Genomic DNA, 21,641 nt, shown 5'->3' with positions numbered 1-21,641 from the left:
AGCTGGGGCAACTTGCCTGATACAGCAGGCGGCAAGCAAGGGAGCAGGGAGGCAGGGGGTAGAGCATCAGCAAGGAATGTAGCCAGTGGGTGGCGAAGGGGTAAGCAGTGGGAGGTCTCTGACCCCACCCACTCGCTCCCTGGCCTGAATAGATGACTGGATGCAGAGCGAGGAGTACGCCACTCCACGGAAAGGAGTAGTAACTTGCTTTCCCTTAGAGCATGAGAAGTACTGTGCCTCTTGGAGTCACAATTCACTCTCTGGTCTGCTCCTGGGACCGCGGGCCCATGTGCCATCCCTCCATCAGGGCTGCCTGCAGAATCACAGGCTGTCCCAGAGTGAGTAACTATGGAACCCCATGGAGTCGCTTTTCCAGAGACACTTCTCTGCCTGGGAAGCCACTTTAAAGTAGGTTACTGCTCTCTGTCAGTTTTCATGTATAATGCAAAGCTGCTTTTCTCCCCCTTCAATCCACAGCCCTAGTTAACGACTTCTGACATGTCAGGAGGGAAGAGATAGGAACCGAGCACTTGGCTCAGTTCTGACACTTGCCGTAGTCAAATCCTAACAACTTTTAAGCTGAACGTTTCCAACAGGTAGAACCTGGAGGTAGAACTGACAGGCATCCTAGGTGTGTTAGATCATTTATAAGCCAAAGCACTTGACTGATTTCTGTTGTTAAAAGAGTCTTTTTTTTTCCCCTCTAAGGGCCTGATTCATTAAAACTGTATACTCCATATGCATACACTTCTCTGTAATTTTACCAGAAAAAGTGCTGAATCCCTCTCTTTGGATAAAAGCCTGCACTGATGCAAACCTTTCAACAAGTCAGCTCACAGAGCCATATTCACTGCCCCCATTTACAAGAGGCAGGCTGGGTAAACCCAGACTAGCACAGAGGTTGCTAGCCTGTTATAGCTTATGGGGTGCCACCTTTAGCGTCAGGGGGTTGCGGTATTGAAGATCCCAAGTTCACCCCCAATAGATGACTCCTGAGGGAATCAGTTACTAAAAGGACACAAACTTTTGTAGGCCTTGGATATGCAGGATGAGATGATTTTAACAGCAGAGTTGTGTAATGTACATTTGCACACTCCCCTCCACTGGCTGTTCTGCAGGAGGAGAGCTGCCCACTATTGCTGCCAATTAATGGAGTTGCTCATTTAGCCCAGGAATAGAGATGATACAGCTGGTGTGAACATTTTTGTCTAAATGTTTGTGGAGACCTATTGGTTTTGAATAAGGTTTTATCAGGCAGGGGAGGAAACAGAGAAAGAAAGGGGCAACTTCCTTATACTTTATAGCCTGATGGTGTGGGCCTTTGGGTGAGATGTGGGAGACGCTGCTTCAAATACCTGCTCTGCCTAAGTCAGAGTGATGTGGGATGAAAAACTCTCCTCTGAATGAAGCCTAATGACAGTGGATGGGCACAGAGCTCAGATTTCAGCCTGAAGGGAACATTTTGGCACACTTCCATTTCAGGGAAAACATTCAAAAGTTTTTGATGCAGAACAAAGCCAGATTTCAAAAGTTGCTGCAAAATGGAATTACTGTCCTCCGGTCAGCCCTAGGAGGGAGGTCTGTGTTGAGTTGTAATAGGTCCTGGGTTCAGACGCTGGAGATGACCCACAGATAGGCTAGAAGGACCCAGGAAGGAGGCCTGGCGTGGCACTTTATGCACAGTTGGCCAGTTTGCACGTGCAAATATCATCTTGCCTGCCTATATAGTGTCTGTACAAATTTTGCAGAGAAGTTTAGGGTATGCCTATCATGTTAATAGGCTTTCAAACATACCCTGCCACTAGTGTAGACAAAATTTAACCCTTTAAAAGTGTGTTAGCTGACCCAGACAACACATCTTTAAAGGTGTTAAAACTGTTCCATTCTAGGTGCAAAAATCATGTGTAAAAACAGGTCAGGAAACCTGTTTTCCAACACAACCTGTTTCTTTAATCTAGACAGGGTCCTACAGAGAGACTTGTGAAGATGCTGCTGACAGTGTCTGTCTACTGATGCTTTTGGTCATTTTTTGCTGTCGTATATCATTGCACTCTAAACCATTTTTGTGCTAGGGCTGGTCTCACAGATGCTACACCAATAATGTTGAATTGTTATGATGTCTGGTGTGGGTATCAGCCTCACAATGGAGACTGCATGGATCCCTTTTAAATGATTCCCCTTTTCTTTTAGACAAATATGTAAAGAATTCCAGGACCTATTGAGTCAAGACAGATCGCCCCTTGGATCCTCAAGACCAACTCCAATATTAGACCTCGACATCCAGAGACATTTAACACACTTCAGGTATGACCTTTGAAGTCATTTTGTGGTGCAACTTCCCAAATAAAGACAAAGGCTTAGGTTAACTGAATAGGAGAGATCTTGGAGAGGTGGATGGGAAGTCTTTTAAACTGGATTTCTTCTACAGGAACTGAAAGATATTTTGTTTCTGCTTAGAAGGACAAAATTACAAAGCTGGATCTCATAAAGACTCTGCATTCAAATACAGTGGAACCTGCTTTCTTATCTCCCCATGGTTTGGACTACAAGGGTGTGAACAGCAGGGAGATAAGCTGTAACTCCTCCATGTGGATGCTGCAGGTGTGAACTAAAAGGCTCCTAGATTGCATTAAGAGAGTCCCCTTCAAACAGGGCTACTTTAATGTGCAGTAGGAACCTTTCACTTTGCACCCACAGTGTCACTTGGGAGAGTTAAAGTGCAGCACATTGGTGCACACCACTATTCACACCCCTGGAGTTCAAACTGTGGGGCAGTGGACACATTCCCTACAGAGCACCAAGAGGCCTTAACTGAGATTACAGCCATGCTGTACATACACATAGTGAGAGAAAGTCCCTTCCCCAAATTGCCTATGGTATAAATAGATCAAAGGTGGAAGCAACAGTTTCAGACTGGTGCCCCCTCACTTCTACAAAGGTTCTTGCCCCCTTGGTTGGAAGAAAGGAAGTATTATCCTGCCCATGCCACTTGAGGTGCAGTGAGAGTCAAGGCCAGATTTCCAAAGGTATTTAGTCACCTATAGATGCAGATAGACATCTGGTGGAGTTTTCCAAAGCACTGAGGTGCCAAATTCCTTCTGACTGGAACAAGAGCTAGTTAGACACTTTTGAAAATCTCACTAGGTGCCTATCTGCATCTTTAGGCACCTTTGAAAATTGGGCCCTAAGTGACTTCGCTAAAATCTATGGTAGAGCTGGGGACAGAACCCAGAGCTCCTAATTCCTAGTCTAAAATCTTGATTACAAAATCATCCTTCCACTCTTCGCACATAAACTACCATGAGCTTCAGGTGGGGTCTATGTCAGCCAGACAGCCCTTGAGTATTTTCGCACAAGACAGGGATAGTAGTAGTAGAAGCTTTACCTCATCCTGACCCAGAGACTGGGAGAGGATAATTACGTCTTTGTGGTTCAGCAGTCCCTGGCCTTTCTACTGAGACTGTCAACAAAGTTTCTGGTTACTGCCAGTGGAGGAAATGGTTTCAGTGCGGTGTACTGGGCTGTGCAAGTTATTTATTAACCACGAAATAACTTGATTGAAACTATCAATTTATTTCACGTAAGCCACTGAACAGCCATCAAATGGTACCTGCTAAGAGATAACAGAAGAGAACATAAGAACATAAGAGTGGCCATACTGGTTCAGACCAAAGGTCCATCTAGCTCAGTATCCGGTCTTCCTACAGTGGCCAATGGCAGGTGCCCCAGAGGGAATAAACAGAACAGGTAATCATCAAGTGATCCATCCCCTGTTGCCCATTCCCAGCTTCTGGCAAACAGAGGCTAGAGACACCACAAGAGCTGTATGTAAACTGCTCCCACAAGTAGCCATTTGGAGTGTATCATGCCAACGAATTGTATTTGGTGCTACAAAACCAGGAACAATGTTGCCTGCTCTCTAGCACCATCTACTGGCACATTATCTATTAACTAACTACACATACCACTCTCTTTTACGGCAAACTCCTGTAAGAGTAATGGCTTTCAGTCCGTACCATTCTGGACTGAGTTCCCATTAATAGTCCTCTGAGCCATACAGTACTCAGTGTCTCCAGAGTCTTGTTTCCCCTTTACTCACACACAGATGCACACACACACACACACAGAGCTCCCATCAATCATAAGCTGATATAAATGGGACCATCCTGTTGAGGGAATGGATAAATCACATTATATGCACACAAAGCAAATGTGACACAATGCAGATAATCTTGATATGTTTTGCACATTACATTAAATGGGATTTAAAAGGGACACAGAGGGAACGGACCTAATACTGAAGTCAAGATTCCCATCCTCCCCTTTGCTGCCCTGTGTGATACAGGAGGGCTAGAGAGCAGTGGGAGAGTGGTATAGGGAAAATATATAAGCCCTAGGCTAATTAAGGTGTGGTTCCCTGTAGACTAGGGAGGGTTGCTACAGGTTTATTGGAGCCCCTGCAGTCAAGTAAGGCCCTGTCAGGAACCTAATAAAATCCCCTGCTTCAGGCAGTCAGAAGAGGAGGAAGGAGAGAGGACTGAAGCTTGGAGGAGTGATGTGATATTGGAAAGATCAGAGAACTGAAGTAAGAGAGACTTTGCCCCAGCAGGGCAGGGAGACTCCCTTCCCCAGCATCTAAGGACTGGGAGTAACTCCACCCAAGGGGGAAGAGGGTAAGAAACCTGCAGGGGTTGAGAGGGACTGGGACTCAGAGTGAGGAGCAAAGCCAGACCCCTCCCCCCTTCCCTCCTTTCCCACCTATCAGGGCCACTAGTGGGGCCCTCGGTGCCCAAGAGCAGGGGCAAGGGGTGGCGTCTTAGCCCCCCGTCAAAAAAAGCACGGGACCCACCATACTAACATTGGCCATCTTGTCACACCTGCTACACTGGGACTTCAATCCCAACTGCTAGCATCCTTGAGGATGCTTAACTTATCTTCAGTGGGACTACTCAGGTGCTTAAATTGAGTATCTTGCTGAATTGGAGCCTAAAGGCAGAACTTCCTTCACCGGTCACTTGATTGGCTTTGGCCTTGATGTGGTTTACATCAGTCAATAGGTGAGGTCAAGAGGGTAAAAAATCTAGGACACTAAAATAAGAAACGGGCTTCAATCAGACATTCCCCAGGTTAGAGAAGTGGCAGTTGTAATCTGAACATGAGTCAGGATTTCAGATCTGTCCTCTAACTCTATAATGGGATAAACCAATTCCTGGATCCAAACACCCTGAAATGTTGGGATGGGCTTGGACCCATCTTTAAATTAAATGTTGTCCAGACTTTGATCCTAGACATTTCAGACATGGTTAAGGCTACGATTATGTCACGGAATCTGTGACTTCCATTGACCTCCATGACATTTTCTGCCCCACGTCTGGAGCTCCCGGCCATCCCTCCTGCCCCCACAACTCCCAGCCCCTGCCCTGGTGGGGGGACCCTGCAACTCCCTGCTGTGGCAGGTGGACCCTGCAACTGCCCAGATGCGGTGGGCAGCGGAGGGACCCCCTGCAGCTGCCCAGCCATGGTGGTGGGACTCCCTGGAGCTCTCACTCACCGTAGGTTGCGGAAACCCTCCAGAGCCGCTCTGCTGCCACGTCGGGGGCACCCTGGAGCTCCCACTCACCGCAGCGGTGAGGGATCCCGGAGCCCCAGCCTCAGTCAGGTCATGTCCCCAGTTTACTACTATGGAGCCCTGGGCTGCTACAGAGGCCACTGACTGGAACAGAAACAAAACCAAGCTTCTGGTTTTTACTGGTTACTAAAGATCCCAGAGCAATGTCTACCAAAACAGGGAAGTCTGCTCAAATGTCCCAGCTAAATGATGATATAGGTAGCTACCGTACATTTGCCCTACTCTATGCTTCCACTGCTTTCATTGGATAAGGTATTATTCCTTTCTTCCTTACAAAAAAAATTGTGCGTTGTTGACCTTGCCTTGGTCCATCTCAGAGGACCACCTTTTGATGCTTGATGAAGTGATCACCCTATTCCAGGCACCACAGGCACCATGGCGCCCACCGGGGCATTTATGTGCACCCGCCTAGTACCCAGCGGGGAAAGAAGCCGTGGCCCGGCACCTGACAGGGACAGAGAACTCAGGCTGCGAGCACGGTGTTCTCTGTTCCCAGCAGGTGCGGGGCCTGCCTAGTGCCTAGCAGGAGAGACAAGCCATGGCCCCGCGCCTGCCGGGGACAGAGAACTCCGGGGCTGCAGGCTGTGGGCGCCGGTGTTCTCGGCCCCTGGCAGGTGCGGGGGCCGTGGCGTAAGCCAGAGAGAAGCCGCGGCCCCGTTCCTGCCGGGGACAGAGAACGCCAATGCTGCAGGCGCTGGTGTTCTCTGTCCTCGCTGCTTCTCTCCAGCTTCTCTCTTCTCTCTGGATTCATATATTATGTTATATTAAATATGAAGTTTTTCGTATTATTTAATGTACAAATACAAAATAAGCCTTGAAAAATTGTTGGCGCCCGCCACACTCTTCTGACAACATGAATGTGCTACTGGCCACAAAAAAGTTGGGGACCACCCTATTCATTCAAGCAAGTTATCCACTGATGTAAATAGGTATGACTCTAGTAAAGTCAAAGATATTGCAATCATTTATGGCAGGGATTAAATTGCCCTATACTCTGTCATAATGTCCAGGGCTTTGATGCTCATGAAATGTATTAATTATTCATTCTTAATATATACATCGACATTGCAAAATTGTTTTTTTTTAATAAATTGGTAGCCCTTTTTGATTGCAAAGATAATCCTTAGTGGCGTTATTTGTAATCTGAGTGCCAATCATGTGCTTAGTGCTCTCCAAACATAATATTTCCCGGATGAGTCAATAAAACTGAGGTAATGACCACTGGTGGTCATCAACGATTCAGTGACATTTTTTAACAAGAGTACAAACCTGCTGTCCCAGCTATAGTCCAATATAATAATCTTTCTCGGACTACATTTTACCTCCTGTACTATGAGGAAGTTTATAATGTTGCAAAGCTCTCTGTCCTGTGACAAAACCACTAGATAGTTATTGGGGGTTACAAACTTCATACTTGCACTAGTTGTTCTGAAAGGTCACAAACATCTTGGCAAACATAGGAAGAATATCGGACTTTTGCCTCTCTCTCTCTCTTGCTCTAATCTGAGCTGATTATGACTTTAGGTGGAAAAAATAAAAAAAGGGATGTAGTTTCACTCAGGTTTAGTATAGAGATAGTGGACTGGAAACGTCTGTTTACTCTTTCTCATAAGCCAAGGACAAGGGAATGTGGAATGAAATTGGAAGGTGGCAAATTCAAAACTGATAAGGAGAAAAGCATTGTGAGAAAAGAGTCTAACTGGATGGGAAAAAGACTGCACATTTACATGGACAACATAAATGAATAGTAAATATTAGGACATAAACAAGAGCTTTGGAAGGGATATAAACTCCCATGTACAAAGCAGAATCTAGCCCTTTTTTATTGGGTATGATGAGGAATTTTTATTAGGAACAAGCTCATCCCATAACTACCAACTGCAGAGTTTCTTGCATCTGGGACTAGCTAGCACCAGTGACCAGATACTGGACCAGATGGAGCTCAGATCTGACAGAGTGTGCTAATTCCTATGTTCCAACGTTTTAATTCTTCACCTCAAATCAGGCAGTGGCATTCTCTTGTTGAGACCTTCGTTCATCAAGATACTCAAGCATGTGTTTAAGGACAGGAATAGTTCCAGTGAAGGAATAAGAATTTCTAGGTTTGCTCAAATGCAAAACTGAAAGCTCACGCAAGCTGAAAGCAAGGAAAAGCTTCAAAGAACCTCCCTCTGAGCCTGAAAACTGCTGATTTTCACACAACTTTAGTAGACAGGCATAAACCATAGGCTCATCTACACTACTGATACAACCACGTTTGTGCAGTTATCTTCTGACATACCTATCTGACCTGAATACAGGAAACACAGTTTCAGCAGCTCTACACTGCAGGTGTACGGTGTGTTAACTATGTTCGACCATCCACTGATACCATGCAGCCATGTTTCTATAAGGGCACTCTAGGAAAATCTCGAGCAATTATCCTATGCTGCGTGAGTCTGGATAGAGGATTTGGGGTGTTTTTCAAAATTCCCTTGTCATTGCCCTCTGAGATGGCTTCCTGCAAAGAGAATTGGGAAGCAGGAAAGTGCTAAACCTGGTTACAAAAGCATAGTTCGGTTTTCTGATCTATACTACAAAAGGATCATGCCAGGTCCGAATTAAAGGATGACAATAACATGAGTTACCCGACAGGCAGCAAGCGCTGGTACATGTTGCAGAGCCATGAGTTAGGAAATGTGTTTCTGTGTCATGTATGGATATGAACTAGGTTTGGAGTTAATCATCCCATAACCTGGCTACGAACATGCTGAAAGACTTTAGTACAGACCAGATTTATGGGAGAGCTTTCGCACAGCTCCAGGCAGAATGCATCACTTAGTTCAGGAAGCGAGCACGCGAATCCTGGGAAAACTCAGGGCCATCCAAAGGCTGGGAGCATTTGTGAAACCACATTGATGCCTGCCTCTCCGTGGCTTTTTGTTTGCTCCTAGGGAGCAGCCCACATATAGACGTGTATGAGTCTGCTACTACCTTTGTTTTTTAGTTCAAGTAGTGGGGGGCTCATGCATTATGATCCCGAGCGCCCAAGTTCAAGACCTGCAGTAGTGAAAACAGTTATGAGGTCCTAATTACCCTTGCACAGGGTTTTGTCATCAAATCTGCCACATGCCTCTCTAGTGGTCAAATATGACTCTATGAATTTTCAATAGAAAAGAAAAATCTCTCCAAGCACAAAATGATATTAGCAAAGAAAGTACCTAAAGGGCTTCTGTAGCCTGAAAGGGCAGTGTCCCTCATCCCACACTGCCTTTCACATTCTGCCTATTCCCAAAACACTAATAAGTCATGGAAGCAAAGTAAAATGAAATGGTTTATTAGGGGATTTAAGGAAACTCCAGGCTAACATTAGCATAGCAAATTTTACATCCTTCAAATTTTAAATTTAGGCCCTAGATATCATAATGGTAGCTGCTTTCAAAAGAATGTTGGCATGTGAAAAGAAAGAAAGAAAGAAAGAAAGAAAGAAAGAAAGAAAGAAAGAAAGAAAGAAAGAAAGGCATTGCCAAGAAAAGTTTTGTACAGTACTTTTTTTTAAATGGCTTTTACTAATACCAATTTAGGCCAAGATTTTCAAAAGTGACTAATGACTTAGCGTACCTCAGGTTTTGGGTGCCCGGTTTGAGATACTGTACCGAGGCCTGATATTCAGAGGGTGTGTGCTCAGTATTTCTTTAATATCAATCCCTTTCAAGGTGCCCCAAGTGAAGCACCCAAAACCTGAGGTCCCCCAAATCACTAGTCACTTTTGCAAATCTTGGTTTAGGGCTAATCTTACATTTGTTGCTGACCCAAAATTCCCATTGGATTTGGTGGAAGCTGTGTGTGTGTGTGTGTGTGTTTGTGTGTGCAAAGAATATAGGATGGGCCCTTTAACTTATTGAAACTGAAAGAATTTTTTTAAATGTATGGTGAAATCCTGCCCCATTGAAGTCAACGGTGAAACTCCCGTTGACTTCAGTGGAGCCAAGATTTCAACTCTAATTCACTTTTCAGTACATCAAGGATATATACATTTCCCCATTACATTACTTAGCTACTATCTTTGGATTTAGGAATACTTGTGGCACCTTAGATTCTTTGGATTCAGAACTGTAAAAAGCTCCCATATACAGGCTCTGGGCCCCTTGCCAATTATTTAAAATTACAAAACCAAATACAAATTTCACTCAAACCATTCCTTATGCCAAGCACAGCTCATAATCAGCGCTAGAAATCCCAACCCCCAACTACCATTTATCAGCCTATACCTCAATCCCTCCAACTGTCTTCAAAGGCCAAGTGAAACCAGTGGTTACAGATTCAGTTCCGTCAGAGTGGTCACCACCGTCACAGACCCATGATTTCTTCCCTTTATGCAGACCAGATGCCATGTATTAACAGTTGGTTAATTGGTTTTAATAAAGAAGACTAGAGCAAAGCGCCCAAACAAACGGTTAATGCACTGCAGTTCGCTCCACGTGAACAATTCATTAGTTTGCTTTGGTCCAGTCCCATTTCAAAGAGGATTAGATCAAAGCAAACTCACCCTTAGTGCACGGCAGCATGGTCCACATGGTTGCCACAACTATCACGTGAAAATATCTATTTTTCACCATGACTGTGCAGTGGATTATGCATAATTTTACCGTGACAAAATCTTATTAATCGTAATGGATATATGTGATACTGTGGCATCACAACCACACAGATGTATCATGACATGTTGCATATAAGGTACTTATATGTTACCTATCATTGTAGTATCTGAGCCCCTCGCAATCATTTAATATATTTACCCATCTCAACACTTCTGTGAGGTAGAAAAGTGCCATTTTGTAGATGAGGAGCCAAAGCACAGAAAGACTAAGTCCCAGATCCTCAAATGTATTGGGGTTCCTAATTCCCATTCACCTTTCAGGATATGGGCCCAAGTGACTTGCCCAAGGTCACACAGGATGTCTGTGGTTGAGCAGGGATTTGCACCCAGGTCATAGATTAGCACCCGAACCACTGGAACATCCGTCATCTTGTAAGGCTTCAGCCAGACTCCAGCAATATGTGACCTTTACAAACCTTTTCTCTGAACTTGATTGGAGTTTTACGCTCATGATGGCTCCCATAACCAGGCCTGTTGTGCCTGGTGTTGGGATTGGTTATACATTTGTTACATCTCTAATTGTCTGGGGAGGATGAGCAGGGGGGACATGAGATGCCAGGGCCACATCATTCTTTTCAGAGTAACTCTTTTAAATCCACAATTACATTACAAAGCCATTATGGTGACATTTCACTAGCAACCATCCTTGGGTGATGAACTCCTCCCAACATCACTTCTTCATTATCTCTCAGTCCCCACATAGTATTTAATCAAAACAAAGGTCTGTTTTCTTTATTTAGATACAGATAATTCTTCATAGACTAAGGTCACAGCAGTGAGATTTTCAAAAGCACTTGAGGCTTGGTCCACATACAGTTTTTGTACCAGAATAACTATGGCCTGCTCTACACTTAAAATGGAGGTCTACATTGCTATGGGGAGGGGTGTGAAATATCCACGTGCCTGAGCATGGGAGCTATGCTGACCTAAAACCCTGGTGTAGATCACAGCTAGATTGATGGAAGAATGCTTCCGTTGCCCTAGCTACTGTTGCTCAGGGAGGTGGAATTAGTAGTGACAGAAAACCTCCTTCTGTCACTCTAGCGTGTGTCTAAACTACAGCACTACAGTGGGATAGCTATTGTGCTGTATCTGTGCCCATAGTGTAAACATGACCTATGTCTGTTAGAGGTGGGACTGCCTCCCCCCCGCGGCAGCTCCCCTCCTCCGCCCTGAGGCACCCCCCACCCACCCCAGCTCATCCCTGCTCCGCCTCCTCCCCGAGCACGCCGTTGCCGCTTCACTTCTCCTGCATGAGCTGGGGCAGGGAGTTCCCGTGCGTGCCGCCCCCCCCCTGGTTATTTGCTGCAGGCGGCCCTCCCCGTGCCCCCCTACCCCAGCTCCCTCCACCTAAATGCCGGTGGTGACCGGGGCAGCTGAAGATCCGGCCGCCGCAGTCGCTGCCAAAGAAAATGGCACCCCCCAAATCCTAGCACCCTAGGCAACCACCTAGGTCGCCTAAATGGTTGCACCAGCCCTGGACACAAAGCAAACCATTACTATGGAATGCTCCTGCTGCAGAGGCAGGTGTTTGTGCATATGTGTGTGTGTGTGTGTGTGAGAGAGAGAGAGAGAGATGCACAGGGTGGGGGCTGATGTTGGATTTCCCCTTTCCCCCTGCCACTGTCTGAACTTACAAGACAGCATGCTGACACACTCTGCTCCCGAAAACACACTGTCTCTCCCCTCACAGCCTCCCTGTCACACTCCCCACCCCCTCATTTGAAAACAGAGCCGGCTCTACAGTTTTCGCCGCCCCAAGCAGCGCGCTGAATTGCTGCCGTGGGCGGCAGGGGCAGTCCCTGTGCCCTTCAGGCGACAGGCGCATTTCCGCAGCGGCGGCAATTTGGCGGCAGCTTCTATGTTTAGCTGAAGCCGCCGTGGACAGCTAAACATAGAAGCTGCCACCAAATTGCCGCCGCCATGGAAACGCGCCTGCCGCCCTAAGGGCACACGGACTGCCCTCGCCGTCCGTGGCGGCAATTCGGTGCGCTGCTTGGGGCAGCGAAAACACAGGGACTGCCGCCCCTTGCAGATTGTCGCCCCCAGCACCAGCTTGGAATGCTGGTGCCTGGAGCCGGCCCTGTTTGAAAAGCAGCCGGCAATCTTGTAGGATGCCCATGGAACAATGGGATTGGGAACCCTGCATCATGTGATGCTGTGCCTGCCCCATTAGGCATTGCAAACCCTTTCCAAAGCACGCTGCAACCACTTGCACGCTGGGATAGCTACCACAATGCACTGCTCCCTGTGACGTTGCAAGAGCTGCTAGTGTGGACATGCTCCACGGGCACACGGAGCATAGTGTGAACACACAGCAGTGCTTTCCCTGCTGCTGTCTCCAAGGGCTGGTTTAACTCCCGGTGCTCTACATCTGCAAGTGTAGATGTAGCCTAAGAGTATTGTACCACTTTAATTAAACTGATATTGTTAAGGAGAGACTTTTGTTTGTAGACAAGGCCTAAGTGATGTAGGAGCAGAGCTCCCATCAATGCAACTTGTGCTCCTAAATTACTTAGGTACTTTTAAAATTCCACTCTTACCTTGTATTATTACTCTGAAAAATGGTACTGTAAAAATGACATCTCAGTGTTGCCAACCTCACAATTGTATTGGTGGACCCACAATAATTGGTATTTTACTTAAAGTTCCAGCTTCTGGAGCCAAGTGATGTGAAAATTGGCATGGTGGCATAAGAAATATCATTTTCTTGCAAGTGACACTTGTGCCAGTGCGGGGAACTGGCAAAAGAAGCAAGAAGAAAACCTCTGGCAATCTTAAGTAAACGGAGAAATAAAATAACAGGTTGAAAACATACAGTAAAAATAATCAGCATAACGGTGAATGAAATTGTTTTCTGCCTAACACGCTGATGATACAAAGCAACTTTCAAGTGGCATTTTTTCAGCAGGCATTTTTATCGCTTGATAATCTCTGTGATTGAGGTTGTCAGTTTCCTGTGGCTGTTTGGCATGATATTGACATGATGACGAGGAAAGTGGCATGCTAGAAACCAAAGGCGCAGAAATCAGGAGCAGGGCAACTGTAACTTCCTTCTTTTTTAAAGTTAAAAAAAAAATCAGTACAATAGGTTTTGAAATTCAACTCCAGTATTACACCCAAACTCAAGAGCCCTACTGATGTTTTCATTACACACCCACCTACTGCATTTATGCCACTTTCCCTTTGTCACTTCACCACCGGAATGTGCAACAGCTGCTGTCTTGATTCCATTCCTCTTGCTTATTGAAAGCTGCCTTCAGTGTAGATGCATGAATTGGAAGAAGCCGAGCGCATGAAGAAGTTTGTGGTCACATAGCTCTGGCGCCATCTAGAGCTTTCCAATATCCTTGGCCTCTTTCAGGCTGGCTTTAGGCCTGGTTATGCTACTGAAATTACATTGGTTTCCTTGATCAGTGATCTGGTGACACACAAAGGCTGTCCATACTGATCCTTTCTTTTTTTCGTATTAACTGTCTTTGACACCGTAGATCACAAAGGGTAGACTGTACTACTGGCCCAGGCAGTAACGGACAATAGAGTTCCTTTGGCTAGGATTTTTTCTCATCTGCTTGCCCAAGGTCTCTTCCATGTAGCTTTGTGTAGCTATCATTCTGTCACCATCTCCTTGGCCATTGGCAGTGAAAGGTTTGGGTGGGGGCTGTATTGCCAGTGTTGCCAGCTCTCATGATTTTACTGTGAGGCTTGTGATATTTGATGCTTTCCTTAAAGCCACAATTCCAGGAGTCAGGTGAGTCTCTCATTGATTTAAGAGAGTAAGTTTTTATCCCTTGTGTTTGTGGAGAAAAGCTGAGCAATGTAACCCCTGAGGTTCAAAACCCAGAAGGCAAATCAAAAGAACCTAAATATTTTTTTTTTTTAATTTGACCATTTTTAAGTAAATCTCATGATTCTGGGGGCCTGACTCATGATTTCTGAATGCTTGGGGTTGGCGATACTCTACTGCACTGCCGTCAATATGCTGATGGCACTCAGCTTGAACTCTCTTTGTCATCAGATCCTGACAACACACTTCCTCTGCCCAAGAGAGGGGTGCGGATGGTGGTGAAATGCCTAAAGCTCATTCAGTTTATCATCTCTCTTTTGTCTGCCACACAAGACGAAGATGATATTGATGCATAGGTGGAAAGATAACCTGGAAGGCATTTGGTTTCTTTGAGCCCAACTTCTTTCACAGCGGTCTTCAACCTGTGAGTTTTTGGGGGGCCTCCATTTGCACCTGGATTCTCAGGCAGCAATGGGTGTCAAAGACAATGCTTTTCACCCACAGCCAGAAGGTTGTGACTTTTTTTTTTTTCAGATCCAGACCGCCACCTGGATATCCAGCCCCTTACAATCTCTAGCCTGGCCTGCTACCATATCATGTGCGCTTCTTGAGACTATCCTTGATGAACACCCAGGAACTTCAGCTAGTGCAGAACGTAACGGCTCGTGTGCTAAGCAGTGCATGCTGTACTATGGTGTATAGTGGCCACTAGCTTTATATTTGCTCTCTAGTGAAATTCTGAGTGTTGTCAGTCTTGTGACAAAACATTTTATGGTCTGGGTCTTGGCTGCCTTGGAGACGGTCTCTTTTCATATGGACTCTAGTGATAGGTGAAATCAGCCACAAGATTTGAGCTCTGTGGAGCAGGATGTTTTTGGTGGAGGTCCCTAGATTCTAGAACCACCTTTTCTGTCCCATCAGAACTCATCTTTGCTATCCATGGTATAGAAAAGCCCATCCTTTTATGATGGCATTTTCCTAACATGTGTTTGGCTATGAAGGGAGCTGACTGGGGGTAGTGTCTTTGAGCCTGCAGGCTAACTGTATAGTTTTATAGAGTTCTCTATCTCTGTAGTAAGTGATACCTTTACTCAGACTCCACACATGTTCCCGAGGGCTTCCTTATGCCACTTACCCTGAGGAAAGGTATCTGAATCAAGCCCTAAGATCCTGCAAATGAAATACAAAAGGATTCTTGAAGTCAATGGGAGCACTTGTGGAGTAAGGTGTCACTCGGCATGAGTAAGGAAATCAGGCTCTGTTTTAGTTCTCTCTTCCATTGCTGGAGTCTCATCTGGGAGCTGTGTGTGGTTGCTGCCAGTCATCTGCAGCATGTTGTGAAATTTGGATAGTCACTTACGTTTTTTTCGGATGTTCATGTTCCCAGAAGCTTGGGCAGTGGGTCCCTGATTCTGTTTTTGCTTTCTTAATTAGGGTATTAAAAATTGGTGCAGATGGCACCACCCATGGAGAGTGAGCATGTTTCTTTTGCGATGCAATGGCATGCCACCCGCCTGGGGTGTGCAGGAGTGCTCGAGGTAGCTGCCAAACTAGAGTCCAAGCCTTCAGGCACACTGGGATGTTTTAATTTTAAGTAAGGACATCATTAAAACATGAGCAGCCATAATTGCATCATAACACTAGGCATGACTGTAGGCAGGAATATATGCCGGGTGTACTAAAGCATAATGGTTATAACACATCGATCCTAAATAACTTCTTCCATGTGAAGATCTCAATGCATGGTACAAAACCCAGTTAATTTAGCCTTGCAATATTTCTGTGCTATGTTATTACCCCCATTTTGGAACGGTGAAGTGACTTATTTTGAGGTCACACAAGGAGGAGGGCAGGAGACTTGGGAATACCTCAGGCCAAGATTTCCAAACTCAGCTGCTTGATTTTAGGCTCCTCAATCCGTATTTAGGTACCTTAATAAAAATGACTTGATTCAGAGATGTTAAGCACCCTCAGATTGTTTTGATTTCAGAAGGAGCCCAGCACCTCTGAGAATCAGGCCACTTTTATTTCAGTACCTAAATGTGGATGCTATGGAACTGTAGTTGAAGACTTTCCCCCACGTCTTCAGTCTCCTAGACCTGTGCTTTAAACATAAGGCCATCCTTTCTCCTCTGACTGGAATAAACTTACTGTTACTGGTAAAGGGAAATTATCCAAGTTTTGCAGCATTTTCAAAGGGTTAAAGAAAATGGTGGGGCCCAGGTGAATGACTGTGATAAAGAATAAAGGACATAGTCACTCAGCCTCGCTGCACCTTATCAGTAAAATGGGGACAATAAATTATAAACAGTGAGGCTGGTCAAAAAATTGTCTTCAAAACTGTTTCTTTTGGAAGAAGGGAGGCCGTGTGTTATGGCGGTCGTGTGACTGGGGTGCATGATGGGAGATGTGATCCTATGAGGGCGCCCAGCCTATAGAGAAGAATGGGACGTTGAGACGCCTGATCTACAACTCCTGTGAGGTATTGAGGTGGCATTTCAGAATCAAAATATTTGGGGGGATGATTTGTCACTGAAAACATGATTTTTTCCACAGAAAAAGAAACCATTTTCCAATCAGCTCTAGTTATGATGCTTACTGGTTTGATGCAATGTATACAGCTTGTTTTCAACCTACACATGGTTTGCAGACAGGTGGTGTTTTTTACCGTTCTGTTCATTATTTGAGAGCTGCCCACCTGTATACACTGATGGGCTGCTGGTGAACTGTTCCCTGGTAGTGTTCAGTATAGTATTCCCTCTTTGCTCTTCATGATGTGACAGGCCAGCTTAGTCACATGGTATTGTTTCTATGCCCAGACTTGATGACCAGAATGTTTAAAAACAGAGGGGGGTGGGGCTTGCATAAATCACTTCCACACAATCCTTTGCACAAATGCATATTCTTACATATTCATGGGCCTTTGGCTTTTCTGTAATCATGGGAAACAAACAAAATGACAGTGCATACTGGCAACTATCAAAGGAGCTTCACGGCTGTCACTTGAATATAAGCTAACAAATATTCCTTGTGTATTCCAATGTACACAACCCTGGCCATTCCAAAATCATAAACCAGGCCCTGAAAGATCAGGAGTGTGGCTTAAAAATAATGAGATTAACCCCCGATTCCTGACATTTGGGTTCCTTTTATTTGCCTTCTAGTATTACAGTCTTTAGGGTTTGTATTTTAAAGCTTTTCTCCACAGTCATGAGGGCTTGAAACTTACACTATCAGAATGTAAATTGAGATCCTCTGTAATCACATGACTCCAGAAGCTTGGACTTTAAGAAAAACAGCAAATATCACATAAGATGGCAATATTGGTGTAAAATATTAATCTTTTGTCCAGTGTGCCAGGCACTTTCAAAACATAAAAAAAGGACTGTCCCTGTCCTGAGAGGAAAAGACTCTACAGTCTGAATACATTTAGATTTTCCTCATTTACTATAACTAAAATGAAGGCCCAATAGGGCCTCCAGATATTATTATTAAGTAATTGTTAAGTAGTTATTGTTAATGTTTTTCCCATCTGTAAAATGGGAATAATTATGCTTAACATCTTTGAAAAGTGCTTTGGGATGTCTGGCTGAAAAATGCAACATAGGAGCTAGTTATTACTCTGTTATTGTTGTTATTTATGGGAACCCTCAGAAGACTAGGCGATTCAGATTCCAATGTCTAGGGCCTTCTCCAAGGTGTCTGAGCAACTGAACTCTCCACATCTCAGTCAGATATCTCAAAAGACCATGACCCTCCCTAAGATTTCTGGTACTTCCTGCTTCTAGGAGAGGCAGAAAGTCAAGCCTGCCTGACGCACGTGTGCCCTGCATTTGGAACTTTTCTGCTGCTCCCCGCTAGGGTTGCCAACTTTCTATTTGCAGAAAACTGAACACCCTTGCCCCGCCCCCTACCCTGCCCTTTTCCCGAGGCCATGCCCCAACTCACTACATCCCCCTCCCTCTGTTGCTTACTCTCCCACACCCTCGTCCACTTGCACTGGGCTGGGGCAAGGGATTGGGATGTGGGAGGGAGTATGGGCTCTGGGGTGAGGGCTCTTGGGTGGGGCCATAAATGAAGGGTTCAGGATGTGGGAGGGGGATTCGGGAGGGGTCACGGGATTGGGATTCAAGGGTGGGATTTGGGCTCCAATTGCGGGTACAGGCTCTGGGGTGGGGCCGGAGATGAGGGGTTTGGGATGTGGGAGGGGGTCCAGGCTGGGACAGGGTGTTGGGGTGTATGAGGAGGTATGGGCTCCGGGCTAGGGGATGCGGGCTCTGGGGTGGGGCCAGAAATGAGGGGTTCAGGGTGTGGGAGGGGATCTGGGCTGGGGCAGGGGGTTGGGGTGCAGAAGGGGGTGCAGGATGTGGGCTCCAGGTGGCATTTATCTCAGGAGAATCCCAGGAAGCTGCAGCATCTCTCCAGCTCCTATGCAGAGGCGCGACCAAGTGACTCTGCGTGCTGCCCACGCCTTCAGGCACCGCACCCTCAGGTCCCATTGGCCACATTTCCTAGCTAATGAGAGCAGCTGAGCTGGTGCTGGGGACCATCCCTCCACCTAGGAGCCAGAGGTAGATGCCAGCAGCTTCCCAGGAACTGGGTAGGGAGCTGGGGAGGGAGCCTGCCTGTGTTGCCGACCGGACTTTTAATGGTCCAGTCAGCAGTGCTGACCGGAGCCGCCAGGGTCCCTTTTCGACTGCTCTTTTCGGTCGAAAACCAAACACCTGGCAACCCTACTCCCCACTCGCCTCCTCCAACTTCTTGTCAACAAGCTGTCACTTATTTCTAAAATGTCTGGTAAGACTGGGGAGACAAAATGCTGAGGAGACTCATCCTTGCTCTCTAGAATACAGGAGATGCTTCCCTGACAGAACCGCAGGTGTTTTAGTGCATTAAACCACTCTTGCCAATCTCCACGTCACAGGGAATCCCCCATGATAGCCAGCTGCTTTTTAGCTGCATGGGTTAGTGGCTCTTTGGTGCTTATCAGTGCAGTTCCTTAGCCAGCCAGAGGAGTCACCACTGAGCAGCAGGGGGCATTCATTTCATGCAAGTGTAATTCATTGTTCAGTGTGCATGTGTTGCTACCCCTGTTAGGGTGACCAGATGTCCCAATTTTATAGGGGCAGTCCTGATTTTTGGGTCTTTTTCTTATATAGGCTCCTATTAACCCCCACCCCGTCCCGATTTTTCACACTTGCTGTCTGGTCACCCTACCCCTGTGCCTGCTCCGCACAGGATGTGAGTCTGTTACAGCCATACTTACAAAGTGTGGGTCTTTAGCTCAAGCTATAAGCACTTACGCCTTTTGCTTGCGAGGTCACTGGTTCAATCCTCTTTATTGTCAAAACCAGCCGCTATCCCATACACTGTCTCTTCAGTATGTCCCCAGCAGCAGGATTTTGCCTATTGTTATATAACAAAAGCTATCAAATAAACAATAGGAGAGTGCCGCATCTTTAATCTCAAAGCACTTTGTCAACTATATCTGTGCAGCACCACTAAAATGTAGCCACTTTTGGGGTGCAGAGCAGGAGCAGCAGGAGGAAAAGGACTGTTATGATGTAACCCATGCCCGCTTGGTGGGGTGGGGTGTGCTGTCCCTCCCTAGCAGCATCTAGACCATCTAGCGATTAATGAGTCTCCTAGAGCCTTAGCTAAGAGGCATGTGGCTTTTAGCTCACGCAGTAGAGGCTCATACAATAAGCTTCAGATGTCCCAGGTTTGATCCCGATTACTGGGGTCTGTCAGCTTTACAATAACACTAGGCCAAACCTTTATCTTGACTAAAACTACCTTAGGATCTATAATGTCTGTGCATAGCAATCAGGCCTTTGGTTTTTAATGGTCTCATCTGGAAGTCTCAGCAAACGATACAGAATTTATTTAATCTACCACAGAAAGATGTTGTTAACCCAGCAATTCCAGTGAGCATAGGGAACAGATTCTCAGCTAGTGTGAATCGACATAGCCCCATTGAAGTCAATGGTGCTACATCCTCTGAGAAGCTGGCTCTAGGTGTTGCAAACCTTATCCTCCTACTGCAAAAACACTCCTTTGAAGTTGCATCTAGTCTGGTTTTCTTTTATTTCTTTCCTCCCAAGGCAATAAATATTTGAGGGGGAAAGTCTTGAATTTCACTACAAGACAATCAGTGCACAGTAAACTCGTCAATGTTTCTTTTCTTTCTGTCTCCCTGTCTCTCTCCCATGTACAGTTTGATCACTCACGGCTTTGGAACTCCTGCAATATGTGCTGCCCTCAGCACTTTCCAAACTGTTCTCAGCGAAATGCTGAACTACTTGGAAAAACACACATCGCACAAAAACGGAGGAGCCGCAGAATCTGGCCAAGGACACGCCAACTCGGAGAAAGCCCCCCTGCGGAAAACTTCAGAGGCTGCTGTGAAAGAGGGCAAAACAGAAAAGACAGACTAGCTACATCAAACAGAATCTATTTCCAGAGAGTCTTGCTGCTGATATTTTTTTCTTTTTTAAATATCTATATCATTGCGGGTGATTTATCTCCAGTGGACCAAAAAAACAAAACAAAACAAAAAACAAAAAAAAAGGGAGGGGAAAAAAGAAAAAGATAAAAAAAAACCCTGAGAAAAGCAGTGTACAGTAATTGTGTGATGAAATTGTCACTTTTTTTATTTATGTTGCTCTAAATTATTTTTTTTGTGCACGTGGTGTTTGATCGTTCCCAATGATACACTAACACTGTTTTTTATAAGCACTTCCGTACTCAGATGAGGTGGCACGCGTGATTTGTCCGGGGCTAACTTGAAGCACTTTCTTATCCAGCAGCATAGTTAGGAATGGGGCAAGCACCAGAGTCATGGGATACGCAGATCTGGCATTAAAACTTTGCCCATGCGATGGATAAAATGGAAAGAGTGCCTCCTTCGCCCTACCAAGCTGGCCCAATCAGCTGACCATCAGGAAACAGTATGGAAACTTGGAAAGGGGAAAGAGAAGAACCTTTATGTCCTGGGAAGAGTGGACCATTCAATATCTGGGCTGCACACCTGGGAAGAGTGGACCACTCAATATCTGGGCTGCACAGCCCAGTGGGGGAATTTATGGTAAATCTGCATTGGAATTATGCCAAAGCATGCCAGAGAACTGTCCTGGTTGTTCAAGAAGCAGCCCTGGTGCCTCTCATGTGAAGGACATCGCAGTCTAAAATGAAAGAGCCTTGATAGTTTCAACAAAAGCCCTAGTAACCGTAATCATTGGAGGTCAGATTAAATGATAGGCTTCTGCCCCTTATCCCTTATCGGCCCCTAGTATTGGCAGTTGAATTCCAAAACTGCAGTCAGTCATATCTGGGTCTGTATTCAAATAGATTGATGCAAGTGGTTGGAGAGGACTTTTGTTTTGCTTTGATTTTACGATGCTTTTCTTTTCTTCAATGGCTTGTATCTGCAGCTTGTTTGTCTTTAGCAATGAAGCTGGGACTCGGGAGTTTCCAAAAACGCCCACTCAGATCAGAAGTTCTAAAAAAATCCCATTTCAAATAAATGATATCTCGGGATAGATTGGTCTTGTCCACAGCAGCCAGAGGTTTAAAGGCCTTGCTTA

At 45.6% G+C, this 21,641-nt stretch overlaps 1 protein-coding gene across 1 annotated transcript in view; it reads left to right on the top strand.

Moving 5' to 3' along the window:
- Positions 1-20,492, top strand: part of TFAP2D (transcription factor AP-2 delta) — a 52,728-nt gene extending 32,236 nt beyond the window's left edge. Inside the window, exons 7-8 of the mRNA XM_045012000.1 lie at positions 2,191-2,304; positions 20,273-20,492. Of these exons, the coding sequence (XP_044867935.1) occupies positions 2,191-2,304; positions 20,273-20,492 (334 nt within the window). The remainder of the gene's footprint in view (positions 1-2,190; positions 2,305-20,272) is intronic.
- Positions 20,493-21,641: the final 1,149 nt, after the last annotated feature.

Source organism: Mauremys mutica, chromosome 3, assembly GCF_020497125.1.
Source record: "Mauremys mutica isolate MM-2020 ecotype Southern chromosome 3, ASM2049712v1, whole genome shotgun sequence".
In the NCBI taxonomy this organism is placed as follows: domain Eukaryota; kingdom Metazoa; phylum Chordata; order Testudines; family Geoemydidae; genus Mauremys; species Mauremys mutica.
Note: the sequence above shows the minus strand (reverse complement) of the source record. Positions and strands in the feature narration are given on the sequence as shown.